The sequence below is a fragment of the Mandrillus leucophaeus genome, unplaced genomic scaffold (genome assembly GCF_000951045.1).
Source record: "Mandrillus leucophaeus isolate KB7577 unplaced genomic scaffold, Mleu.le_1.0 Scaffold129, whole genome shotgun sequence".
NCBI lineage: Eukaryota > Metazoa > Chordata > Mammalia > Primates > Cercopithecidae > Mandrillus > Mandrillus leucophaeus.
The window spans coordinates 1,535,550-1,558,873 of NW_012101243.1; the positions used below are offsets into that span (position 1 = coordinate 1,535,550).

Consider the following 23,324-nt stretch of genomic DNA (forward strand, 5'->3'; position numbering starts at 1 on the left):
TAATCCCAGCTACCCAGGAGGCTGAGGTGGGAGGATCACCTGAGCCCAGGAGGTCGAGGCTGCAGTCGGCCATGATCACACCACCGCACTCCAGTCTGGGTGACAGAGTGAGACCCTGCCTCAATAAAAGAATAAAAATAAAATAGAAATATCTTCAGACAATTAACTACCAACAGACCCTTACCAAAGAAAATCCTACTTCAGGCAAAAGAAAAATAAATCTGAATAGAAAGTCTGATATGCAAGAAGGAATGGTGAACAGAAAAGGTATAAATTCATTGTTGTATCTGAACAAATATTGACTGTATAAAACAATAAAAAATCATAAATTGTGGTGTTAAACTAGTTAGAACTGAGCACACCGAACAAAACAGCCTATAAATTAGAGAGGAGTGAAACAAGTAAAACGTTTTTTTTTTTTTTGAGACAGGGTCTCACTCTGTCACTCAGGCTGGAACGCAGTGATGCTCAGCTCACCCCAGCCTTAACCTCCTGGGCTCAAGTGATCCTCCCTGCTCAGCCTTCCAAGTAGCTGGGACTACAGTGTGTACCACCATCCCTGGCTAATTTTTGTATTTTTTTTTTTGTAGGGAATGGGGTTTCGCCATGTTGTCCAGGCTGGTCTCAAACTCCTGGGCTCAAGCAATCTGCCCACCTCAGCCTCCCAAAGTGCTGAGATGACAGGTGTGAGCCACTGTGCCTGGCCCAGGTAAAATGTTCTAAGACCCTTGTATCATTCAGGAAAAGGGTAAAACTACTGAACCTTGAGATTCTATTAAGTATATGTTTAAAAATATTAAAGGTAACCACTAACAGGATTTTTAAAATAAAGTACATATTATCCACAGTTGCAGAGAGAAAAAAGAGGTGAGAAAAGAATACAACTTAATCACTCAACTTAATCCTCTGAAAGAAGTTAAGAAAGGTACTTTCCCCTCCCTAAAAGATATAAAAACGGCTGTACCCTGTGCTTTAGGAGGCTGAGGCAGGTGGATCACAAGGTCAGTTTGACACCAGCCTGGCCAACATGGTGAAACCCTGTCTCTACTAAAAATATAAAAATTAGCCGGGTGTGGTGGCGCACACCTGTAATCCCAGCTACTTAGGAGGCTGAGGCAGGAGAATCACCTGATCCCAGGAGGCGGAGGTTGCAGTGGGCCATGATCGCACCACTGCACTCCAGCCTGAGGGACAGAGTGATACTCTGTCTCAAGAGAAAAAAAAAGATATAAAAAGGTAGGACAAATAACCTAAGATGGCATAAATAAATCCAAATACAACTAAAATCACAATAAAACCAAATGGACTAAATTACATAATTAAAAGACAAAACACAGTTCTGAACTGCACAAGAATGCATCCAAGATATTCCTCTCCCTGGTTTTCATCCTGAGGCCAGTTTAATAATCCTAAATCCCAGGGTCCACTCTCAATTCTCTGTACACACCAACATAACAACAATAATAATGGCTAACACAAATAGAGAGCCCACTATATGCCAGGAACTACTCTTAGTGCTTTTCATATATTAACTCATTTAATAGCAGGAAGTTGGATTTTACAGCTTGGGGACCAAATTTCACTCATACGAGCAGCAATAACTGGACCAAGAGGCAGCAGGTGGAACACTCATGGAAGGGAGACCATCCCCGGCCACATCGACCACTTACCCATTTCTCCCGGAGCCGGTTCACTTCCTCCTCATGGGCTGCCTTCTGCTGCTCCAAGGCAGTCTTCCCTTCTTGCTCAGCCCGGGCCAGCTGTCTGGCTGCAGCATCCCGCTCCTGCTCTGCCTGGCTCCGTTCAGTGTCCAGTTCCAGCTTCAGGCACCTCACTTCCCCTAACATGCCAGGGACAGGATCAGGCCTCTGCCCCCCTCCTTTTACCTAATAAAATTCTCCCTCTCCCCTGATCTCATGAGCAACTCTCATCTCAGAGGACCTGCACCCTACTGGAGAAGGACCTCTAATTGTCTCCCACTGTCTTCCTGTCTCTTCAACATCTCCATGGAATGGAGTGCGCCCCATCCCAGTTGGGTTCTCACCTTGGATTACTTCCTTGGCTTGAGTGACAGTTTGAATCTGGACCTCCAGCTGCCCCTTGGTGACCTCTATCACAGAATTTTGTTGTTGGGCTTCAAACAGACTGCTCTCTAGTAGCTCCTTGGCTGAGCTGTGAGGTTCAGGAATCAGAAGAGTTTCTTACCCATCAAGCCCCTTACCCTTCCTCAAGAGGAGTTGGGTTCTAAGTACTGGCTACCTGGAGAAGTTAGGGGGGCAATTATAAATTCATAATCAATTTAGGACCTACATACTTACGGCAGGGAGCTTAGCTTCACGCCTTTGCCTTGCAAAGCTCTCTCTGTGCTTGGCTGAATTGAGTCTGGGCCCTACCTGAGCCCCTGGAGTTGTTCAGCGAGGTCCTGCCGGTCACGCTCCACAGCCTGCAGCCGCACCTCCAGAGCCGCTTTCTCTCGTACTAGGGCCTCCTTCTCCTGGACTGCCCTGGCAAGCACTTCTTCCTGTCGCTTTGCCTCCTGATGTAGCTGCTCCAGCTGAGTTGTGGCTGCCTCCTGCTGGTGATGTGACTGAGGAGAAGAATGCGGTGAGAGATGGAGCAGAGCCTGGATTCCCCCCGGGGCCGCTACCACCAGGTTAGGGTCATTGGCTCTTCAGAGATTCTGGACCCAGCTCTGTGAGCCCGGATTGCTTACCCAATAGCATGCGGCATTTATCTATTTCCCTGATCAGCCCACAGATCCCCCAGCCCAGGAAGAATGCTCCCCTGTGAGCAAGACCCTGTGCTAGGGACAGCTTGACACCTGCCCCTAAGGAGGTTTTAGTCTTGAGAAGATGCACACATAATACTAGGAAGAAAGTCATCAATGTCCCGAGAAAGGGACTCTGTGAAGGGAGAATCGGTACAATTATTAGGACAATGAGAGGTTGTGTAGAGGAGAAAGATGACCTTTGAGCCAGGTCATTCATTGGCTCAGGAAAAAAATTTACTCAGCCCCTGTTATGTGGTAGGCACTATGCTAAAAGCTGGAGGAATAAAAACAACTAAGACATAGCTTTGCCTTCAAAGAGCTTTTGGTCTAATGGTGAAGATATATAAACAGATAATTATAGCATGAGGAATGTGGTGGTTAAAATAAGCATACAGTGCTATCAGAGTATAAGGAGAAGCTTCTAATTCAAACTGGGTGGTGTGAAGTAGTGGAGAATTAGTGAAGAATTCTTTTTGTTTTTTTGAGACAGAGTGTCATTCTGTTGCCCAGGTTGGAGTGCAGTGGCACGATCTCGGCTCACTGCAACCTGCGCCTCCCAGGTTCAAGCGAGATTCTCCTGCCTCAGCCTCCTGAGTAGCTGGGATTACAGGTGCGTGCCACCACACCAGGCTAATTTATGTATTTTTAGTAGAGACAAGGTTTCACTATGTTGGTCAGGCTGGTCTCGAACCTCTGACCTTGTGATCCGCCCGCCTCGGCCTCCCAAACTGCTGGGATTACAGGCATGAGACACTGCGCCCAGCCTCAGTGAAGAATTCTTATAGGCATTCTTTTTTTAAAATTGGAAGATATACTGCAAACTAGTAACACCGATCATTTCTAGGAAGTAAGACTTTCTCACTTTCCAGATAATTTCTGTAGTGTTTTAATTTTTTATAATGAGCATGTATTACACCTAAATGTGATAGTGTCCATTTTGCCTTCTTACCTCGCTTAGTTTCTTTTGAATTTCTTCCTTCTCTTCTTGGATGCCCCTGAGATCTGCCTGCAGCTCAGCCCCAGCCTCCTCAGCTTTCTGCAGCTGAACCTCCAGGTGAGTGTTCTTTTCCCACAGGGCTTCCCTCCTCTTCTCTGCCTCCACCAGGTCTACCTGCAAAGCGTTTCTCATCTGCTCTGCGGCCTCCATTCTGCTGCACACAGACTGGTTCTCCTCCTCTAACTACTGGCCAAAAAGGGAAGGGAGTACAGGCATCAAAGACAAATGATTAGTTTAGGAATCAAATGCTAAGACTGAAATCCAAGTGGGATATGAATCTATTCTCCAAAGATGAACAAAGGAGTGTTTATAAGATGGGGGAAAAATCCATTCATTTGATCTAGTGCCTATATTCCAGGTACCAGATGGGCTGGATGCTGGGGATGGAGATATGAAAGGCAAAATCCTGCTCTCAAATAATTCAGAATAATGGAATAGAGAACACTCAAGGAAACAGAGGTTGCAAGGAGGTTCTATCACTATAATTATAGGTTAAATTTGTAACCTATAGAAAAGATTATTTGGGATTTAGGATCTTCAGCAGATTCTTTTCTGGTGATTGTTATTATCTCACCCAACAGAATTAACAACCTAGTCTTTGGCCGGGCATGGTGGCTCACGCCTGTAATCCCAGGACTTCGGGAGGCTGAGGTGGATGGATCACCTGAGGTCAGGAGTTCGAGACCAGCCTGGCCAACATGGTGAAACCCCATCTCTACTAAAAATACAAAAATTAGCCCGGGGCAGCCAAGTGCAGTGGCTCACGCCTGTAATCCCAGCACTTTGGGAGGTTGAGGCAGGTGGATCACCTGAGGTCAGGAGTTTGAGAACAGCCTGACCAACATTGTAAAACCCTGTCTTTACTAAAAATACAAAATTAGCCAGGCATGGTGATGCATGCCTGTAATCCCAGATATTCGGGAGGCTGAGGCAGGAGAATTGCTTGAACCCGGGATGCGGAGGTTGCAGTGAGCCAAGATCGTGCCACTGCACTCCAGCCCGGGCAACAAGAGCAAAATTCCATCTCAAAAAAAAATTAGCCAGGTGTGGTGACACATGCCTGTAATCCCAGCTACTCAGGAGGCTGAGGCAGGAGACTGCTTGAACCCAGGAGATGGAGACTTCAGTGAGCTAAGATCACACCGCTGCACTCCAGCCTAGGTGACAGAGGATCCATCTCAAGAAAACCCCAGCCAAAACCTAGTCTTCCTTCCAGAACACATGGGCCCCTTCCCAACCTTAGTGACTTACCCTAAAGCCCAGAGCTGGTTCTGCTGGAGGTGTGGGAGGGGAATATTTATAATGGCTAAGCCCAATCCTTACAGTATTTGCTCTCCTCTGCATTGTAAATGTTCCTTTTGCTCATTTCAGACCTACATTTGGGAGCTGATCTGTCTTGCCCTCAGTTAGGGCCCAGCCCTTCCCTGGGGACCAGGAAAATCTTTGCTCACCTGGAGAAGCTGCTGGTTCAGCCCAACTTTATCTAAGGCCAAAGCCTCATTCAAGGCACTGAGCTTGACAGCTGCAGCCCGAAGATCAGCTACTTCTGTCTTCAGGGTGTTTTCAGAACTCGACAGCTCTGCAATTGACTGCTCTGCCTAAAAAACAGAGGGTTAAAGAGTTTCATATTTCCAATTTTCCTGGAACAGTGAACAGTTCACATTCCCAATACTGCTGCTTTTTGGTACGAGATTAGTTAATACTCCATTCCCTCTCCTGCATTCTAAACAAGTTTTCCCTTGATTCATTCATTAAGCAGTAAGACGGGAGCTCACAGTATAGAGATACCAATGTTAGGATAGAGAAATGACTATGATTGTAATGACGCCACAGAAAATGTAAGCACAAAGTGCTCTGGGAACTCAAAAAAAATATTAATATAGTTTGGAAGAGTCAAATATGCTTGGTAGAGGAGTTGATGATTAAATTGGGAATTGAGAGATGAGGAAGAGTTTGAGCATAAAGGAGGAGGAAAGAAGTAGTGCAGAGAAAGGGAAAAGTATATGCAGAGTATTGGAGTCATGAAAGAACATGGAATAACTGAAAAGGCAATTACTGCTCTGTGGCAGGAGCAAAGGATATGAGATGTTTAGGAAGGGTTTTGCAGTAGAAGGGGAGGCTAAAACACAGTTTGGGGCACATGACAAAAAGTTTCGAATGTGGCACCACAGAGCTAGAAAGCCATTGAATGGTTTTAAGAGACTGACATAACCAGGTTTATACTTTAGAAAACCCATTCTAATTCCAGTATAGAGGGTATGTTGGAAGATAGAGAACCCAGAAGCAGACTAATGACTGAGGAAAGATGAGGGATCCTGGCTTGAAGGTGAAGAATGAGGCAGGCTGCATGGGAACACACTTTCGAAGCCGCCCACCCAGCAAGTGAGGAGAGGAGGCCACGCACCCTAGCCAGCGCTGCGGTCACTTCCGTTTGCTCTTGCCTCAGTAACTCCCCTTCCAGGCGACTTGACTCCAGGGCTTCCCGAAGAGTGATCAGTTCACTGAGTGATTCTGACTGTTTGGCTTCCAGGCCCACCAGCGTCTCCTGACTAAGATGGGAAGGAGAGGAGTCTAGAGGAACTCTTAGGGATGGGCCGTAACCCCAAAGGTAACAGGAATTTAATCACCTTTGCTATGCAACAGAATGAGGATGGTCTATAAACACTGATAAGGAAAGACTTCTAAGACATGTCAAGTGAAAAAAAATCAAGGTGCAGAATAGTATATACATAATACACTATCTTTTATACAAGAAAGTGGGGGAAGAAAGAATATATGCCCATATTTGCATGAAGGAACACTGGCAAGATAAACAAGAAGTCAACTAAAATGGTTGCCTAAAGGGGGAAGGGAAATGGGATGGAGAAAGCACAAATGAGAGTGACACTTCTCTCTCTGTATCTTCTTAGCTCACTGAAGCCTCAAACTCCTGGGGCCTCATGTGATCCTCCCATCTCACCCTGCCATGGCTACAGGCACATGCCACCACGTTCAGCTAATTTTTTGCTGTTCCTGTAGAGACAGAGGTCTCACTATGTTGCCCAGGCTGGTCTTAAACTCCTGGCCTCAAGTGATCCTCCCACTACGGCCTCTGAAAGGGTTGGAATTACAGGGGTGCCTAGCCTTAAAATAGTTTTGACTTTTGAATCATATAAATGTATTATCAAGTCAGATAAATAAATTTAAAAACATATTATGATCTCTGTGGATTGTCTGCCCTTCTCCTTGGTACAGGGAGATCATTCTTAGCACAAGTCATGACCCTTATGGCAGCCCTTCAAGCTTCCACTATTCATGACTATCAGGTACAGGGAACTGGGGCACAGGAGAGGAGGGAAATACAGCAAAGATGAAGATATATCCCTGCTCCCAGTTATTAAAGACCTACCATATGCCAGGTTCTATGCTGGCATTTTCCAAAACATTGCTCTCATCTTCCCAGCAACTCTTCAAGGTAAATATTATCATCATCATTCTACAAATAATCTGTCCATGTGACAGAGCCATAATTCAAACCAAGCTTTTGCCCAGCTCAAAGTCCTTGCTTTTTCTGTGACATCATAAAGGGGAATTTACAGATTAGCTGGGGCCATTGATTCTGGATTTCCTTTTCTTGACCAGCTAGCGCATTTCCCATTACTTCCATGTATAAGGCTTACCCTTTAGCCAGCCCAGCCCAGCCCACTCTGAACATGCCATGAATCTTCCTGACTCCTTTTCTGTGCTAATCTATCCTTGAGCTCTTCTCCCACTCTCTATTAACCAAATAGGTCAAGGCCCAGCTCAGAGTCTACTCTCTCCTCCATAAAACATTCCCTAGTCCTCAATAATTAGCTGTCACTCCTGTGCTCCCAAAGGACTTAGTCTGAAACTCTATTTAACTCATACTTCATCCAGCCTCATGTCACAGTTAGTTGTCTGTCTTCTGGCAAGTTCCCTGAAATCAGGGCTTTTGTCTTATTCATTTCTGTATCCCCCTCAGTGTCTCATCCCATATGGGTGATCAACTAAGACTTAACCAACCATGAACTTTCCATATTCATCTTTCTGCAAAGGAAGAAGCAGCAAGCTAATCTGAACCCACTGCATGCCAGAGTTCTACATACTCTACTTTCTAAGAGAGGAGAGTAGGAGGGGAGGGTGTAGAATTGAAGGAAGACCAGGCCCCAGAGAGCAGACTGGTCTCACTTACAGACGCTCCCTCTCCCGGGCAGCCAGGTGCAGCTCCTCCTGCTGTTCCTCCTTCTGGCCCTGGGCAGAGTCCCCCTGCAGCTGAAGCTCCACATTTGCCCTTCGTAGGCGCCATGCCTCCTGCTCTAGCACCTCCAGCTGCTGCCGCAGCTCTTCCCTGGCCTTCTGCAGCAGCTCTCGCTCCCTGGAAAAAGGGAATCAGAGATGAGCAGAGACCGTGGGACCTAAAATTCTTTCTGGAAGCAGGCATCACAGGGTCAAAAGACCCTGTTTCAACATCCCATCTTCCCTTTTGAGTGTGAAACATTTTTATCATCACAAAGACTCCAACCCCCAAAGCTTGTTCTGGAGAAACAAGTGGAAACAGGGTAAAACAGCCAAGTCTCAGGGAGAACAGGATCAGCACCCCAAAAACCTGATGGGAGTGGGTAAATGGCTGGATGATGACTGAGACCAAGACCAGGCTGGGAGGGTGGGATGAACAGCCCATCTGCTCACTTGCTGAGAGAGTCCACCTCTCCCTGGAGGTCCACAGTCTGCCCTGCCAGAGTGTCTCGCTCCCCAGTGAGCTTCTGCAGCCGCTGTCTCAAGGCTTCGCCCTCTTCCTCCCACTGATCATGCTGCTGTTGCAACAAGTTCACAGCCTCTTGACAGCCTGCAAGCTGCTGCCTTAGGTCCTGTGGAGGGAGAGCAAGAGAAACCAGACGATGAGCAAGAGCAAAGGAGGGATTTCAGAACCCTGAAAGTGGGGCTGGAGAAGGGGGTTGGGGGATGGTGCAACAAAAGTAAGCTGAGAAGGGAGATGCAACTATTCAAGAAGACAGTCCCTCAGAGGTCACTGGGCTTCTGTGGCTCTAGATTTTTAGAGTTCGTCATCTCCAAATGTACAGTGGCATGGGGGAGTGGTAAGTGTGCCTAGGACTCTCAGAGTTGGAGAACATTGACCCAATAACCTCCCAGAGCTGTGGTTCCCAATCTTTGCATAGTGTTATGCAAAGATTGTACACAAAGTGAAGCACGCCATTGGCGTGGAGAATGTGCCTGCTACTCACAAGCACAATTCAGCAGACACAGGCAGATTCACTCTGAGATACTGACAAAACACCTCATGACTGGTCAACAAAGTAAAAGGGATAGTACAGGCTAGGGAGGTACCTGGGGCACAAACCAGTTTAGACACACACCCCTGTGACTGAGGGGGAATGCTGAGGGTTCTTACCTGCACAGCCTGGCGTCTCCGAGTCAGCACTGAACGCACCAGAGTAACAGCCTTGTCTGGATCCTGGTAATCAAACTGGCAAACGATACTAGAGTCCAATTCCAAAGAGTTCTCATGATCAGAGCCTTGGGCTATATTGTCCCCTTCTTCCACCATGACCTGAAACCCAATATAGCAAGGTCACCACCCTACTGACCAAAGCCTAGAGTCTATACAGGGACTTAACCCTGTAGCCTGGACAAACCTGATGTTTTCCTTCTCAGGTTCTCTCCCTTGGGGGAAGGAGGGGAGTATCCGAGAGCATAAAAGTCTGGTTCCTTCAACTCTCCACCTTTGGTCACCCAAGTCTAGGACTAGCAACAAGGTTAGAACACTGTCTGAGGTAACAATAAATGAGGAAATGAAAGAAGAAACGATTGAGATATTGAAGACCAGAATCTAGCCTCCAGCCTGAGAACTGCAGCTAGAAACAGGAAAGAGGGCCTGTCCCATCAGGTAGTGCTAAGACACGAATGCTTAGCTATCTCTTAGGGTTCTGGTCTTCAAACACACAAAACTCATCCCCACAAGACTTTAAGCACCTGAACCTCAGAGACTGGAAATCTAGACAGGACTGAAAGGACATAGAGACCTGGGGAGTGGAGGCATAACCTGGTTACCATGAACAGGAGGCTTCCCAGTACCTGGGTTATATCCTTGATCACCTGCTGTAAAGACAACTTCTCCTCTTGGGCATTCCTACTAAGAGATGCTTCATGTTCCATTAATTCTGTGTGATTTGTCTCCTGAACAGGGAACAGAATAGAGCCTCAGAGTCAAACTATCAAAAGTGAATTTATTACTCCAGGACCCCAAACAACCGAAGTCTAATTCTGTCTGTTCTATCAGCCCCACTTTTTCCCTAACCATACATCAATGCTAATATGTTGCCCGAAGAGTCTGAAGACAATGTGATGTGGTGATTACAAGTTTAGATTAAGTGATAACGAGTTCCAAATTAGACTTCACTGATTAGAATTCTGCTCTATCATTTACTATGTTGGTAACCATAGTCAACAGCTTCTTTGAGCTTCCTTTTCTTTAAAATAGAAATAAGTAACAGCAACTACTTGTTTTGAGGCTTAAATTAAAAATGCATGTAAATTATTCAACATAGTGTCTGGAACAACACAAATGTTCAATAAATGTAAGCTATTATTAGACAGGGGATGGGTGCTGTCTCTGAATAGTAAATGGATGCTTGAGACCTAATGCTAAACCAGAGAAACCTCTAGCCCTAAAGCTAGACATAATCTTGAAGACTCAAGAGTTCCTCTCTTCCTTCCTATTTGTGTTAGTGAAGGCCTGAAGACACAGACTTGCAACTATGTTTTATTTGGCTTATACAAAATTTGAATCAACATTTATAAATGGAAAGATTTTACATAAAAATATAAATTTCTGGCTTCTTCCAAAAAGTTAACAAATGGGCCACACCCAGCCCCCATTCCTACATGGAAATGATTCACTGAAGTTGAATGGTGGATGCCTCCTCTAGATGAGACATTTATTATTCAGGGTCTCACAATCCCTATTACTCCTCATAGTTTCCTTAATACTGAGCTCAAGTGACCCCTGCAGTCTTGAAAACTAAATACAACAGCACTGGAAAACCAGAATTCTTACAACTGAACCCACTTCATTTATTTACATTATCTGAGCCCCGTGGATATTCTGAATTGGCAAATTCCTGGGGCAAAAAAAAAAAAAAAAAAGAATCAGAAAGCTACAATCCCTGTTGATCTCAGCCTGGATGAGAAGACTAGGGGTGTGCATTTGAATAGGGGCTCGGGAGCTACCTAAAATCAGAGATCTGAAAACTTGTAGAGATTAAACATGGTATTAAGCTGGAGGGTTCTAACATCCAACCTTAGAGAATCCCTCTGATAACATCCCTGGCACATGTTAAGCCAATGACCAAAACCTCACTCCTTCACAGGCTGTTCAACTACTGAACAGTTCTAGTTGTGAGCCAGAATCTACTCCCCTATTAACTTCTAGCTATTGACATTGGTTTTGCCCTGGAAAACATTAAATATGTAAATTCTCCTTTCTTTTTTCTTTTTTGAGACGGAGTTTCACTCTTGTTGCCCAGGCTGGAGTGCAATGGCATAATCTCGGCCCACCACAACCTCCATTTCCCCAGGTTCAAGCGATTCTCCTGCCTCAGCCTCCCGAGTAGCTGGGATTACAGGCATGCGCCACCACATCCGGCTAATTTTTTTTGTATTTTTTTAGTAGAGATGGAGTTTTTACATGTTGGTCAGGCTGGTCTCAAACTCCCGACCTCAGGTGATCCGCCCACCTCGGCCTCCCAAAGTGCTGGGATTACAGGCGTGAGCTACCACGCCCGGCCCTTCATAAACTCTCTTTTTCCAGTGTCAGTCCTTCAGATATGTGAAGGTGGCTATCATGTCTTCAAGGGCCTTCAAAGAGCCTCAAGCTCTTTCTTCTCCCGGCTAAACACTGCCGTACTTCTCAGTTGTTTCCCATGTGACTAGATTTTAAATCTCTCCACACATCCACTTCCTGGTAACTCACTAATTTGCCAATGTGTCTCTGAAGGTATGTGTCAATTCTCTGGTAAGGACACACTGCATACATATGCCATTGCAATTTCCCCAGGAATATAGTAGGGATAGTAGGCAGTCAATAATATTTATTCAATGAATAAATGAATGAGTTAATTAATTTTCAGATTCAGCCAAAATTTATTTTTTAGCTTTAGAGGATTTCATCACAGAATATATAACTGGTATCCTGTACTATCTGTCCGTAAAGCACAAGGAACCTACAAGCCCACGACCAATTCCTTTCCAGAACAAAGGATCACGTACCAGGATCTCCACTGTCTCTCTCAGAGCCTTTACCATCTTTTCATAATCTTCATTTTGCTTCTGAGACTGGGTCAGCAGAGCAGAGAGCTCAGTCACCCTAAAGAGAAGAGCATAGCACTGTCACCAGAACAGCCCATGGATGTGGACAGAGCTAAAATGCAGCACACCCCAGCCCCAACCCCAACCACTCCCAACTGCAGCCTCCCCCAAATCCCTTAGGCACCCCTAGCCCCTCTGCACTCCCTGAATACCACATGATGCTATAGCCTTGAAGAGGGGGAGCAAAAAACCACTCAGACACATGCAGGGATTTACCACATCTCAAGGCTGGAACACGTGTTTGGGGGCCCGAGAGCTGAAGGAAAGCCCTGGCCCAGGCCCTTCCAGGCCTCGCTTGATCTTGAAGTCAAGCACCCTGAAGCCAATAAGAACATCAGAATTGCACATGGGATAGTCCCAAGGTCCCTCCAGCCCGAGGTTCTGACTCTGATAGGGAAAAAGGAAGGGCAATTTGGGGAAGATTATGTTCATCCTTCTTGATATTAATCTCAAGGTCCAGCAAAATCACCAAACACTTAACACTATACTTGGAGCTTACTGCTTGCTATCATGTGAGTGGCTAAATAAATATTTCTTGAATGAATGCTATATAAAAGTTTAATTTTTTTTCCAATTTTTTTTCCAATTTTTTTTGAGACAGGGTCTTGCTCTGTTGCCCAGGCTGGAGTACAGTGGTGCAATCATAGCTCACTCTCAAGCAATCCTCCTGCCTCAGCTTCCCAAGTAGCTAGAATTATAGGCACATGCCACCACATGGCTATTTTTTTATTTTTACTTTTAGTAGAGACAAGGTCTCACTATGTTGCCCAGGCTGGTCTCAAACTCCTGGGTTCAAGTGATCCTCCTGGCTCAGCAAAAGTCTTAATAATTTTATTCTATACCATCTCTAAGAACCTTAGCACACTGCATGGTCATTTGTCTAAGTATTGCATCACTCAACAAACATTCACTGGCCAGCCACGGTGGCTCAACCTGTAATCCTCGAACCTGAGAGGCCAAGGTGGAAAGATTGCTTGAGCTCAGGAGTTCCAGACTGGCCTGGGAAACATAGCGAGACCCCACCTCTACAAAAAAATTTAAAAATTAGCCAGGCATAATGGTGTGTGCCTGTAGTCCCAGTTACTTTGGAGGCTGAGGCAGGAGAATTGCTTCAGTCCAGCAGGTCAAGGCTGCGGTGAGCTGTGTTTACACTACTGCACTCCAGCCTGGGTAACAGAGCTAGACTCTGTCTCAAAAAACAAAGAAACAAAATGTATTGAGTGTCTAGTATACGGCAGGTGAAGTACAAAGCACTAGAAATACAAAACTTACTAAGACTTGGTCTCTGCTTTTGTACTTCTCAGTGCCTCCAAAAGCAAAAACGAAAAATAGCCCTGCATTTTATGTATGTACCTCCAACAGGTGAAGACACAACCCTCGTCGTGGGCATATATGAACTTTGTCCTGAGATTCAGTGGGGCTCTCTGCTCATTTCCCTGCCCTTCTACATCATTATTTTTTAAAAACCTACTTCATCGCTTCTCGGCCTTTTGGCTAAGATCAAGTGTAAAAACCTACTTCATTATAATCCAAAAATTAAAACAGCCTAACCAAAAAAAGAAGGTGGGGAAACTAAATCATCAATGAGATCAATGCTGTAATAAGAGGTCAAAAGACCACAGGGAAACAGTAACTTAGTAGGCTACCGAGGTCAGAGAAGGCTTCATAGAAGAGGTGACATTTCGGTGAGCTGCAGTGGCTCATGCTTGTAATCCCAGCACTTGGGGAGGCTAAGGCGGGTGGATCACGTGAGGTCAGGAGTTTAAGACCAGCCTGGCCAACGTGGTAAAACTACTAAAAATACAAATATTAGCAGGGTGTGGTGGCATGCGCCTGTAAACAGTCCCAGCTACTTGGGAGGCTGAGGCAGCAGAGTCACTTGAACTCGGGAGGCAGAGGTTGCAGTAGTTGAGATCATGCCACTGCACAATAGCCTGGGCGACAGAATGAGACTCTGTCTCAAAAAAAAAAAAAAAAAAAAAAAAGAGGTAATGTTTGAACTGTGCCTTAGAGGATAAGGCAGAGAGAGAAGGGAGGGAGGCATTCCAGACTAAAGTTGGCAGGTGCAAAGACAGGGAAGGGAAAGAGCTTGGCTGTTCTGGGAATGGTAAGTACTTTGGTGTTGATTGAGGACGGAGTGATAGCTAGCTCTGTACATCAACAGGAGAGAAACTGGGCTGAAAGACAGGCTGAGGGCAGAGGTCAGTACAAGACCCAACTGTGGCATCAGGTTTCAAAGCAGATTCCCTCGGGCACATCTTCTCCCCCTCCATGGTAGAAATGTTCCTGGCATCTCCCCTGCCTGTCCCTAACCCTCTAAAGGAGTCGGCTCTCTCTCAGCAAACCCTTCCTGCGACCCCAGGCCATCTCACCGGTCCTGAAGTTCAGCCTTCTCCAGATCCCCTTGACTCTTCAGCTGTATTAACTCCTGGCTCCTTTCATGGGCTTCCTTCTCCAGCTCCTGGGTCTTGGCTAGTAGCAGCAGCAGCTGGGCTGGCTCCCGCCCATCCATTCTTCCAGATCCGTTGGGTTCCCGAGACTGTGCTCCCACAGTCAAGCGCAGACAACAGGTCAACAGGGACCCTGAAAGCCTCACATGCTCAGCTTTTAGCTCCGTCAAATCTCTGAGTACAAGCAAGGAAAACAGCAGACTCCACTAGGAACCAGGGAAGGAGTGTGGTGATCAGGCCCAGTGAAGCCTGAGAAGCAGGGCTGGGAAAAATCATCTGCTTCCAACACCACCAACTCCCCCACCCCCACAGCTGATGCCGCTTCTATAGCAGCCCACTGTTATTAGTCCAGAATTGGTGGGGGCAAACCTCCTCCCTTGTTTTCCCCACACTGACCTGTCAGTAGCTGACTTCATTTCCAGGAAGTGGCGTCGGAATGTCACCACCTCCCGCCATAGACTGAGAAGGCGACCGTGCTCCCCTTTCAGGTAGCCCTTGAAGAACTGTGTGTTCAGAAACCCAGGTCATACCCAAAGGCAGAGGGCTATCTTTTGCCAACACAAGAGTCTTGGATTCCTCCTGACTACTGAGGAAAGGAAGGAGGGACTTACAGAAGATAGTTTATGAACAGGTATCTATCCAGGTTATGCTGAAGGGTTTAATGAAGTTGGCAGTGGGATTTGAGAGGTCAGAGAGCCTAGGATGGTATATTGCCTTCCTCTGGGCCAGATTAGAAAAGGATACACAGTAGCTGCTTAACAAATGGGATCTATTACCACAGACTTTTCTAAGGAGGGGTCAATGATATACATAAACCACTGAGCACAAAGCAAAAATGCAGGAAACATTTGTTTCCTTCAGCTGGGACCTGAAAATTCCGCAGGGCCCATAACTGCTCTTTCTTTCCCATTCAGTTTCGTATCTACCTCTTTAGCATCTAGATATGCAAGACCTCCAGACCAGGAGTCAGTAAGCTTTCAGATCCATTGAAAACCTAAGCTCGTCACTGCTGCAGGAAGAGTTGCTATGAGTGTCATGCTACCTCCCAACAGAACCTAGACTAGGCAGGTAGTGGCAGGTCTAAGCTGAAGGCCCAAGAAGGGTGAGGCTGCCAGCATGCACAGGTAAGGATGGTCAGGGACTTTAACAGCAACAGCTCAGTTTCCATCCAAGTCCTGAAGTTAACCCCTTCCAGTACTGACCAGGGCAGCATTCAGAATGCACAGCCTTCCTCTCGCAGTTCCAGTCCCCATTCTTCCTACCTCCTGCTCCATCCGCCACTGGCTCTCCTTCCTCATTAGCTCATCCCGGGCCCGGCTCCAGTCCACTGTCAATTTTTCCACATCTTCCCTAAGGGCTTTATTCACCACGTCAGCTTTTTCCATGTGCAGTCGAAGCTGGGTGTTCACCTCTGCTAGACTCTCACACCTGCACTGGGGAACGGTAAAAGCTGGTAAAAAATAAAGGTCTGGTCCAACACTTGGACCTCCTGGGAGTAAGATGGCAACCACTGAAATTTCCATTGCAGGAATTAGAGGGCTACGGCTGAAGTCCATGGCTCTAATCCACATTAGCCCTCAGGGCAGAGGGTTCCCATCAGCCTTTTCCATCAGCTGGCCAATCACCCAGGTCAGAAAGTTTAGGGTCCATCACCTCTGCTGCTCCTCCTCCAGTCGGACCAGCAGCTCATCCAGGTTTGGCTCCTCCACATTTTCCCACCTCTGGGGGATTGGTCCCTGTGCCAGACAGAGACAAGCCTTACTTACCTCCAAAGAGAACATCACTCAGACCAGTTCCCTGAGGCTCCCTTCCATGGCAGTCCATTTTATTTTTATTCTTTCTCCCCTTTGTTAGCAATATGCTTCTCTTCTCAATCACTGCATCCCTCACTCCAAAAGTAAAATGATGACCTCTCCTGAAAGATGGCCTTCGGTAGTAAAAAGAATCTTCAACCTAAGAAGTGATATATCTTTCACTAATGGCCTTAACTTCCACTATACTAATTGTTTGACCTTGAGAAGTGACTTAACTTCTTTCATTTTTTATTTTTGGAGACGGAGTCTCGCTCTGTTGCCCAGGCTGGAGTGCGATGGCATAATCTCAGCTCACTGCAACCACTGCCTCCCAGGTTCAAGTGATTCTCCTGCCTTAGTCGCCCAAGTAGTTGGGATTACAGGCACCCACCACCATGCCTGACTAATTTTTGTATTTTTAGTAGAGACAGGGTTTCGCCATGTTGGCTAGGCTGTTCTTGAATTCCTGGCCTCAAATGATCCACCCACCTCAGCCTCCCAATGTGCTGGGATTACAGGCATGAGCTACCACACCCAGCATGGAAAGTCACTTAACTTCTTGGAGCTACAGTGTCTCCAGCTACAAAATGAAAGTGATATCATTCCCTTCAGAAAGTTGCTGTGCAGGTTAAGAGACACAATTACAGATGCTCCTTGACTTATGCTGGAATTTCATCCCATAAACCCATCATAAGTTGAACGTAAGTTAAAGATGTGTTTTCAACTTATGACATTTTCTTTTTTCTTTCTTTCTTTTTTTTTTTTTGAAATAGTCTAGCTCTGTTGCCTAGGCTAGAGTGCAGTGGTGCAATCTTGGCTCACTGCAACCTCTGCCTCCTGGGTTCAATGATTCTCCTGCCTCAGCCTCCCGAGTAGCTGGCATTACAGGCAGGCACCATCATGCCCGGCTAATTTTTTGTATTTTTAGTAGGGATGGGGTTTCACCATGCTGGCTAGGTGGGTCTTGAACCCCCTGACCTCGTGACCCACCCACCTCGACCTCCCAAAGTGCTGGGATTATAGGCGTGAGCCACTGCACCCAGCCAACATTTTCAACTTATGATATTTTCAACTTAACAGTGAGTTTGGGCCGGACGCAGTGGCTCACATTTGTAATACCAGCAGTGGGAGGATTGCTTGAGTCTAAGAATTTGAGACCAGCCCGGGCAACATAGAGAGACCCTGTGTCTACAAAAAATAAAAAAATTAGCCAGGTGTGGAGGCATGTATCTGTAGTCCCAGCTACTTTTTGGGAGGCTGAGGTGGGATGATCGCTTAAGCCCAGGAGGCTAAGGCTGCAGTGACCCATGATTGCACCAGCGCACTCCAGCCTGGGCGACAGAGTAAGACTCTGTCTCAAAACAACCAACCAAACAAGCAAACAAAACAACCCCAAACAATGTGTTTATCCAGATGTAACCCCATCATAACCCAAGGAGCATACTGAATGCACATAGCTTTCACACCATCATAAAGTTGAAAACTTGCAACAATCCTAAGTTGCAGGGGACCATCTGTATATGACAGTGCCTCATGCTGCCTGGCCTGCATTGAAGGTGCTCAATAAGTTTTGGTTCTTTCCTTCCTCTGAGAGAACTTTTCTGAGGAAAATGTGAGGAGGTACTGAGAGGGAGCTGGAACAAAGGCAAATAAATGGGTTTTTCAAAGCCAGTTCTAATAGCACAGACATCCCTTTGCTGCAATGTGCTGTAGGCTCGCAAAGGCCTGCATCTAAGACAAACACTGACACCTGCCGGGGGTAACATGCACTTCTTCCCACTAATCCCACACTCCTTCCAATCTAATTTACATTTTGTCCTTTGAGAACCAAGGGTTGAAATCTGACAGGCCAGTTAGGTCCAATGAAGATACCAGTGTGATAACCCTCTCAGAGGCTGAGAAAGAGAGACTTCTACCAAACACCTCACTTGTACACTCCAACCTCCCTCAGTGAACAAATGAAATCTAACAAGTATATTCACTGAGGACCCAGGGGGCACACAGAGCTCAGCCTCACTCACTCCAGTGGCTTCCAGCCGCTTCTCCAGCTCTTGGCACCAGCTCCGGTACTGCAGCACCTGTGGCAAAAAGAACAGGCCCTGGGCAATGAACACAGCTGGCACAAACAGCCCAAAGCACAGGCCCCTGAGGATCTTAGGCAAACTTGCTATGAACAGGGGAACTGGGTGGTGACATTAAGGTAAGGCCATAACATCTTATAGTTTCTATTTGGGCATTTTTTTCTTTTTTGAGATGGAGTCTCGCTTTGTCTCCTAAGCTGGAGTGCAGTGGCGCAATCTTGGCTCACTGGAACCTCCGCCTCCCAGGTTCAAGTGATTCTCCTACCTCAGCCTCCCGAGTAGCTGGGATTACAGGAACATGCCACCACACTCAGCTAATTTTTGTACTTTTAGTAGAGACAGGGTTTTGCCATGTTGGCCAGGCTGGTCTTGAACTCCTGACCTCAAGTGATACAGCCACCTCGGCCTCCCAAAGTGCTGGGATTACAGGCATGGGCCACCGCGCCTGGCCTTATTTGGGCATTTAAATAATACTTTCTATATGAGCGAGACTCCATCTTAAAAATAAATAAATTAATAAATAAATACTTTCTATATGCCTTTTATATCATAGAGGCAAGATCATGGGCTTTGGCTCTAGACTAAGTGAGAAAACCTGGATAACTAACTTAACCCTTGTGAATTTCATCTTTAAAAGAGAAATATTAGTCGAAAGTGGTGGTGCACACATGTGGTCCCAGATACTCGAGAGGCTGAGGCAGGAGGATTGACTGAGCCCAGGAGGTTGAGGCTGCAGTGATCTGTGATCATACCACTGCACTCTAGCCTGGGCAACAGAGCAAAACCCTATCTCAAAAATAAAATAAAATAAAAAGGATATAATACGTACCTCGTGGAACAGTTGTGAGCATCAAAAGAGAAGCTGTACATGAAAGCTAGAAGGTCTGGGTCTTATCTCACCAAGCTAGATGTAGGCCAATCCCACCACAAGGCTCTGCCTCCTACAACCCTTATCTCATCTCAGCACCCAGCTCTGGGGGTTGTTCTCTTTCCCCTCCTCAAAAGGGCAGCTGCCTCACCTTGGCCTGCAGCTTCCTCACAAGGGTTGCTTGTCTCTGCTGGGCCTCCTGGGAGTTCTTCAGCTTCCGCCAGGAGGCTGCCTGATTCTCTGCCATCTGCTGCTGTAGTGCCAGTACCTGCTCTTCTAGCACCAGCTGCAGTGACTGGGGCTTCATGTTGTTCAACCCAGGGTTTCTTGTCTCCATGAGGGCACCAAGTGGCAGGCCCACAGGTCCCTAGGTAGCCAGAGGGTGTTCACATCCAGCGGAGTCTCTAACCATTGCCATGCCACTTCAACCTCCTCTTGAACTGGGGACCAAAGCACATAGTCAAATTGAAAGGACTGTTCTTGTACTATATACAAGACTCCTCAGAACCTTTAAAATACTAAAAGGGACCCTCATCTCTGAATGGCACTATGATGAGCAGCATTCCCCAAATTTAACTGACCATAAGACAAGCTCACAGGACTAGTGTCTCCTGGCATGCCTTTCGGAACTCTGCACTAAACCAAGAGCTCCTGGTTTATCACTGCATCCTTAGTTGCTGGCACAGTGGTTCACAAACACTTGTTGAATGAATCGCTGAAGGTGTTCTTAATCTAGCAGGGGAAATAGGCACAAACAATTACAATACATACAATGTGGCATGTGAAATAATAAGATGGTATGAGAAAACAAAGGAAGAGAACTTAACCCAGCCCAGGGGTGCTGTGAACTGAGTGAATCATCATCATTGTTAACACTTGCTGAGTGCTTCTGGAGTGCTGTTGCTTTAAGTACTTTACATGCATTACGTCGTTTTGTTTTTACAAAAATCTTGAAACCTTCCAACGCCTTCCCATTACACTTCACCAAACGTACTATTATAACTCTTTATATATAGATTAGGAAACTGGGGCTTTAAAAGGTTAAAAAACTTCTGCCAGGGCCGGGTGTGGTGGCTCACGCCTGTAATCCCAGCACTTTGGGAGGCCGAGGCAGGTGGATCACAAGGTCAGGAGTTCAAGACCAGCCTGGCCAACATGGTGAAACCCCGTCTCTACTAAAAACACAAAAAATTAGCCGGGCGTGGTGGCAGTCTCCTGTAATCCCAGCTACTCGGGAGGCTGAGGCAGGGGAATTGCTTGAACTGGGAGGTGGAGGTTGCAGCGAGCTGAGACCATGCCACTGCACTCCAGATTGGGCGACAGAGCGCGACTCCATCTCAAAAAACAAACAAACAAAAAAACTTGTGCCAGGCCACACAGCTGGCATGCAGTTGATGAGAGATTTGAACACAAGTAGTCTATCTGACAAAGAAAAGGAGTGGCAGGCATTTCAGGCAAGGGATCCAAAAGAGAGAAGGAACCAGTAGCAGCAGGATGGCCAAACACCCTCACCCACCAGGAGCTGGGCTAAAACAGGGCAATGGGCCACCACAGGCAGAGGCGGCCAGCCTAACGGTGAGCTTCAGAGATACCCAGGACAGGGGAAGGCATGGTGGTAGAGTTCTGGGTGCTATTCCAAGGTCTGCCTCCAATGGGCTCTGTGACCTCAGATGTGCTCCTTCCCTTTCAATTTCCTCATCCAGAAATGAGGGCATCATGACCTCTGAGTTACTTAGGCCTCTAAAACACACAATTATCCCACAACCTGGGCCAGGGGAAGAGTTCTCTCATTTTATTAACCCTAAGACTCTCACCAGCAGGGCTAAGGAATATCTGCATTTTCAACTACCTATCAACAAAATGGTATATACAGCAAATGCAAACCTAACATCTGCACATACAGTAGAAATTTCAAGGGCCCCAAATCCCTTTAATGCACCAAACTATTGATTTCCCACATCCTGGCTCAAATGCCATGTCCTATCATGTCCTCCCAGATGAATCCAGAAAGAGTTAATCACTTTTATAGCTATATACACAGAGAGAATACGTATGTTCTGATGTCTACTCTACATCTTATCATCATGGTCTATTTTCTCTGCTAATCCGTAAGTGCCTCAAAGGAAGGAGCCGTCTAATTCATTGTAAGTTGTCAACAATGTCCAATGAAGAAATCCATGTGAGCCTCACTCCTGGCAGAGCTGAGCCTTGGGCCAGAGATGACAAATCAGGGCCCTGCTAGCACTTTTCAGCCATTGTGTGGCCCACATAATAGTTTTTAAGCATTCAAATTAGGTGCCAACATTTATCACTGGGAGAAAGTACATAAAATCCATATTTCTGGTTCCTTTGGAAAATCAGAATACCTAGTGACGCTTGACCCATATTTCAATAAGGCAACAACCAGTAGCACAGTTGAATAGTGCCTGCCCCTTTAGACAGGGCACGTGCTCCGCACAGTTGAACAGCGCCTGCCCCCTTTAGACAGGGCATGCGCTCTCCAGTTCATCGTGGCCTCCCCATACACACACCGATTCTCTCCCTCACAATGATAGCATATTTCAGTTGTCATTTATCATTGCAACTGTGCTATTGTTTCTGTTATAGTAGCACTACAGAGGAAAACTCGGCTTACTAATTTACATTACCTCCTGAACAACCGAAGATACTTGAGTTTGCAAAGCCTGTACTAGGCAGTAAGGAAAGTGCATAAAGTAAGAACAGAATGGCACCAATAAAGGTTTGGTGGCACCAGTACTCCAGGCCTCTTCTTAGCCTACGAACCAGGGTAATACAACCTTTCCCCATACTATGACACCCTCCTTTTCAGCCTTTTTGCCAAGGCTGTGTGACCAACTCACCATGGTACTATGAAATGCTGGCTCTGTTGAGTGCAATGAAGCTCAATCCCTCTCTGCTGGTTGGAGGCACAGACTTTCCAGGAAAAGGTTCTCTTATCCCAAGATTTCTGCCAACAACTCTACCTACAATAATGTAGATCCAAGTTACTTCAAGGGAACTGAGGAGTCTTTTCTCTCCTAGTACTGTGAGGGCTGAGCCAGGCTTTTGCATGCAGTGGGAGTTTATGAGGCCCTAAAGGCCCCTCACACTTTGTTGAATCCCTATCCCAAAACATTAGGTTGAACCATAAGAAATTGCTAATATTATTCTATTATTATTATTATTATTATTAGAGAAACGATCTAGCTGTCACCCAGGCTGGAGTACAATGGTGCAATCATAGCTCACTGCAGCCTCAAACTCCTGGGCCGAAGGGATCCTCCAGCCTCAGCCTTCAGAGGAGCTGCAGGTGTGTGCCACCAAGCCTTTTTTTTTTTTTTTTTTCCCGGTAGAGACAAGGTTTTGCCTTGTTGCCTGAGCTTGTCTCAAACTCCTGGTTTCAGGCAGCCACCCTCTGGCCCAAGCCTCCCAAAGTGCTGGCATTATGGGTGTGAGCCACCAAGCCCAGCCTCACCCATTATTTTTTACCTACAAAAATGGCAATTTCACATAGTTCAACCTAATATCTCTAATAAGCAGTCCTGCCACACATAGTTCCATGAATTCTCATTAAGTTTTCTTTTAGAATATGGCTGTCAGTAACTTGCAAACATGATTTGGCAAGGTAGTATTAGTAATACTTCAACAAATAAATGAAATTATATTAGAATTATATAATTACTTTAGCAAATAATTAAAAAATTGTAAAGCTATTTAGAAATTTAGTCCAACCCCCCTCATCTTGCAGATAAAGAAACTGAGGCTTGTAGAGATAAAGCAACTTCATTTTGTTTATATTTTTATATGCCCCAGTTATCTCAAAAAATGATTTGCATGGCCAGGCGCAGTGGCTCATACCTGTAATCCCAGCACTTTGGGAGGCTGAGGCGGGCAGATCACTTGAGGTCAGAAGTTCGAGACCAGCCTGGCCAACACTGTCCAGCCTGGGCGACAAGAGCAAGACCCCATCTCCAAAAAAA

At 46.1% G+C, this 23,324-nt stretch overlaps 1 protein-coding gene across 1 annotated transcript in view; it reads right to left on the reverse strand.

Annotated features, from left to right (window-relative positions):
• The window catches only part of CEP250 (centrosomal protein 250kDa), a 62,912-nt gene that overhangs the window by 35,870 nt on the left and 3,718 nt on the right, over positions 1-23,324 (reverse strand). The window contains exons 2-19 of the mRNA XM_011972397.1: positions 22,206-22,328; positions 19,496-19,784; positions 18,417-18,473; positions 16,256-16,338; positions 15,865-16,030; positions 14,999-15,105; positions 14,525-14,776; positions 12,054-12,150; positions 9,861-9,962; positions 9,178-9,336; positions 8,457-8,635; positions 7,960-8,142; positions 6,172-6,316; positions 5,219-5,365; positions 3,720-3,950; positions 2,394-2,587; positions 2,045-2,172; positions 1,671-1,840 (exon numbers count right to left, since the gene is read on the reverse strand). Coding sequence (XP_011827787.1) covers positions 1,671-1,840; positions 2,045-2,172; positions 2,394-2,587; positions 3,720-3,950; positions 5,219-5,365; positions 6,172-6,316; positions 7,960-8,142; positions 8,457-8,635; positions 9,178-9,336; positions 9,861-9,962; positions 12,054-12,150; positions 14,525-14,776; positions 14,999-15,105; positions 15,865-16,030; positions 16,256-16,338; positions 18,417-18,473; positions 19,496-19,681 — 2,586 coding nt within the window. The 5' untranslated portion in view covers positions 19,682-19,784; positions 22,206-22,328. The remainder of the gene's footprint in view (positions 1-1,670; positions 1,841-2,044; positions 2,173-2,393; positions 2,588-3,719; positions 3,951-5,218; positions 5,366-6,171; positions 6,317-7,959; positions 8,143-8,456; positions 8,636-9,177; positions 9,337-9,860; positions 9,963-12,053; positions 12,151-14,524; positions 14,777-14,998; positions 15,106-15,864; positions 16,031-16,255; positions 16,339-18,416; positions 18,474-19,495; positions 19,785-22,205; positions 22,329-23,324) is intronic.